Raw genomic sequence first — 3,313 nt, 5'->3', positions numbered from 1 at the left:
TCCTTCTCCACTCTCTATAAGATCCTTTCCACCTCATCCAAGAACCTCTGAAAACAACAATTCTACACCCAGAAAAAGCTTCAACGGCAACCCTTTTTTGCGGCCTTCGGTTCTTGCAACTCATAGATGATTCAACCCTGTTACTCCCGCTAATAGTCATGCTGGTAATTTCTATTTTCCCGTTGTTTTACTTAATTTTCTTGATTTGAAATGTCAAAAATTTGTTCAAGATTTCTTGATTTACTTTGTTGTTTTCTTTTTTTTTGCAGATTCAACAAGAATGGTGTCTAATTCTGGGAAAGGAGAGTTGGGTTCTTCTTCTTTGTCATGGGCTTTTGATGAGAAGGAGAATGAATCCAAAGTGGCAAAACTGAAATCACCGACAAAGGGTTCCAAGAATTCCATGTCTCTAACGAGTTCAGCTTCTTCCAAGATTGTTCAATCCTAGAAAAAAAAATCTTGGTGAAAAGAAATGATCCTGTAAGGATTTCAATCACCTTATCCGATGGTAAAGCTACGTTCTTTTCTGCAAATTCTGAAGAACATAATCAAAATTCTGAGAATGTTATGGAGCCTAAGGAGACTATTCCTATTGATGGTTTTCCTCCGGTTACCAAAACCCCGAAAAGGGTAACATTTTCGGAGGCATCTTTAAATTCTGAATCCCTTTCTGATACTGTAACAATGGATTCTGACATTTGCAATGATGAACCATTGGTCTCTTCTGCAATAGCCTCACTAGATGTTGATCCCTCTCTACCTCCATATGACCCTAAAACCAATTACCTTTCTCCAATGAAACCCAAGCTAGATGACTGCTACTTGTTTGAGTTACTGTCTGAGAACCTTTCAGACACAGATGGCAGTGAAAGTTCTCTAACTGAAGATTTATTGGAAGAGTCTGATGGTTCTTCTTCAGAAGAGGCGTTCACTGAAGCAACGGTTGATCAAGAAGAGGAACCTGCAATGCCTGTTGCTAAGCAAATTGATGAACCTGGACTACCTATTGCTGAGGACATATCTGAGGCAAAAATGAAATCAAAATCAAGATTTTCAACAATATTGAGGTTTTTATCTCTGATGTTGGTACTTATGATTGCTTTCTTATCATTCTCAGTAACTGATTCTCCTATACTTGCTACCCCTGGGTCTATTATAGACCTAAGATTCTCTAATGTCAGTATTCCATCAGCTATTCCGGTCTTGGCTTTTCTAGTCTTAGCTAAGGCTAATAGTTACTTTAAGCAATTCTCGAGTGAAGTGGTTTCTTATTTCTCAAAGTTGATTAATGACCTTGGTAGAATAGATGATGTGCATCTAATTAAATTCATGAACTTGACTGCTCTAGAAGAGAGTAGCAATATATATCATGATATTTGAAAGGCAGTATTAGTAGTGAGGAATTGGATAAAAGGTTTGAACCAATTGAGTTAGAAGAGGATGAAGAATCTGAAACCGAGCCAGATGAGGAAGAATTTCAAATGGATGCTGATTTAGATGACGGTGGGGAAGTTGAAATTAAAGGAGTAGATGTGTTGGACATTGAAGAAGCTTCCGTAATTCAATTAGCCGAGGTAAATGGGGCTGATATCTTAGAAAAGGATGTAGAACAAGGAAAGCATGATTTGGTAGAAACTGAAAAAGTTTCTGTTGTCCCAACTGAGGGGAATGAATCTGATAGTTCAGAAAGGTATTTGGACCAAGGGCTTACAACTTCTAATGTTGAGGTCGAGTTAGATGAATCCCAATCTTTCATTGTTGATAATGCACTTGAGTCGATGATTGACAATCCTGAAAGCATAGTGAAAGAAATTTCTGCTGTTGAAGAAGCCCAACCTTTGGAAATGATGAAGTCTCCAATAAGACATGATGAAGATAATGTTGGTGCATATCAGATCCTGGGAGTTTCCTCACTTGTACTGGGTCTGCTAGCTGGTACAGTTCTATACGTCAAGAGAAGAAGTGATAAAACTTTGCATCCAGTAGTATTCTCACGTAAGAAATTTGCCACACACCATGTTGTTAAAGAGAAACATTCCTCTCAAAATTGGCCAACAGAGGTCGATGTCGCAGGAGCGTCTTTTCCTTCTGAGATGAGCATCTTTCAAATAAGTTCATCTCATAGCAAGAAATAGCCCAAATCAGAGGATGATGTCACAGGAGCGTCTTGTCCGTCTGAGATGAGCATCTTTCAAATAAGTTCATCTCATAGCAAGAAATATCCTAAATCTGAGGATGATGAGGCTCAGAGCATTGAGAAGAAACCTAGAAAGAGTAACAGGAGAGAATCCTTGGTTGCATCTGAGTTCTCAATGGGTTCACCTTCATATGGAAGTTTCACTACATGTGAGAGGATTCCTGCCAAGCATGTGAGTGTATTTAACTTGGTATATTCTATCTTCTCTGAACATAAACAATCCTTTTTGAATAGCCAAATCTATTCTCTTACTTATATATTTTCCTTGTGAAATTTAGGCAAGTGGAAGAGAAGAAGTCATCACCCACGTAAGACGCTCGAGAAGAATTAGAACCAATGTCATTTCTCCATGAAGATTCTGAAGTCGCGTCACTACTGCATTGACAACTGAAGGAAAATTGCTCTTTTGCTTCTCAGCAAATCAGTCTTAGTAGGATTTTAACTGAAGTGATTCAAGTGTGATTTGTAGGATTTTAATGTTTTAATTAGTTTGCTGATGTTATAATGTTGTTAGTGAAACTTTCTGCATGCTGCCTCCGTTTGTTGACGTTTCGTTTATTAGTTGAGGATTTCGTGTGGCTTGTGTATAGCACTTTGCTTGACCCTTGGTTCTATGAAATTTTGCATGATCTGATTGTTGGCTTTGTTTCTACTCCATTTTTTGATGAACTTTTCATAGTACAACGTAGTTAAGGAAATTTGATCTCGTAATTTATTTGTCCCCACCTTAAAAGTTAAACAAATGTAACCCTTAACACTCTTTTGATTAAATCATACTCTTGAATGTAGAACTTCTAACCATTTTCTTTCAACTAGATATTTTATTATATTGTGATATGAGGACTTACCTCGAATACTTTTATGGCCAATGACACTATTTCTGAGTTTATGTGAACTAAAACTTTTATGACCGTTTTCATTAGTACTTCTAGCCATCTTCGATAAGAGTCTCAGATTTAGTTGAGCGGAAATTTGTTGCATGATAAAATGTGTGACCTTTCAATGACAAATTGGAGTAAGGAAACTCAAAAAATAACTTTTAACACAAGTACATGGAGTGACTCAACTTTAGCTGGATGTTATGGTTGATGGGTGGAGCCATGAAGGTACATGTAT

General features: G+C 37.4%; 1 protein-coding gene across 1 annotated transcript; it reads left to right on the top strand.

The window, feature by feature from the left end:
• Nucleotides 1-557: 557 nt before the first annotated feature.
• Nucleotides 558-2,369, top strand: LOC124890306 (the record flags this gene model as incomplete). Its single annotated transcript, XM_047402169.1, has 3 exons — nucleotides 558-1,297; nucleotides 1,384-2,077; nucleotides 2,213-2,369. Coding segments are annotated over exons 1-3 (1,581 nt in total), but the record flags the coding sequence as incomplete, so codon positions are not given.
• Nucleotides 2,370-3,313: the final 944 nt, after the last annotated feature.

The sequence above is a fragment of the Capsicum annuum genome, unplaced genomic scaffold (genome assembly GCF_002878395.1).
Source record: "Capsicum annuum cultivar UCD-10X-F1 unplaced genomic scaffold, UCD10Xv1.1 ctg15048, whole genome shotgun sequence".
NCBI classification, from domain to species: domain Eukaryota; kingdom Viridiplantae; phylum Streptophyta; class Magnoliopsida; order Solanales; family Solanaceae; genus Capsicum; species Capsicum annuum.
The sequence above is the reverse complement of the archived record's forward strand: the minus strand, read 5'-3'. Positions and strand labels throughout refer to the sequence as shown.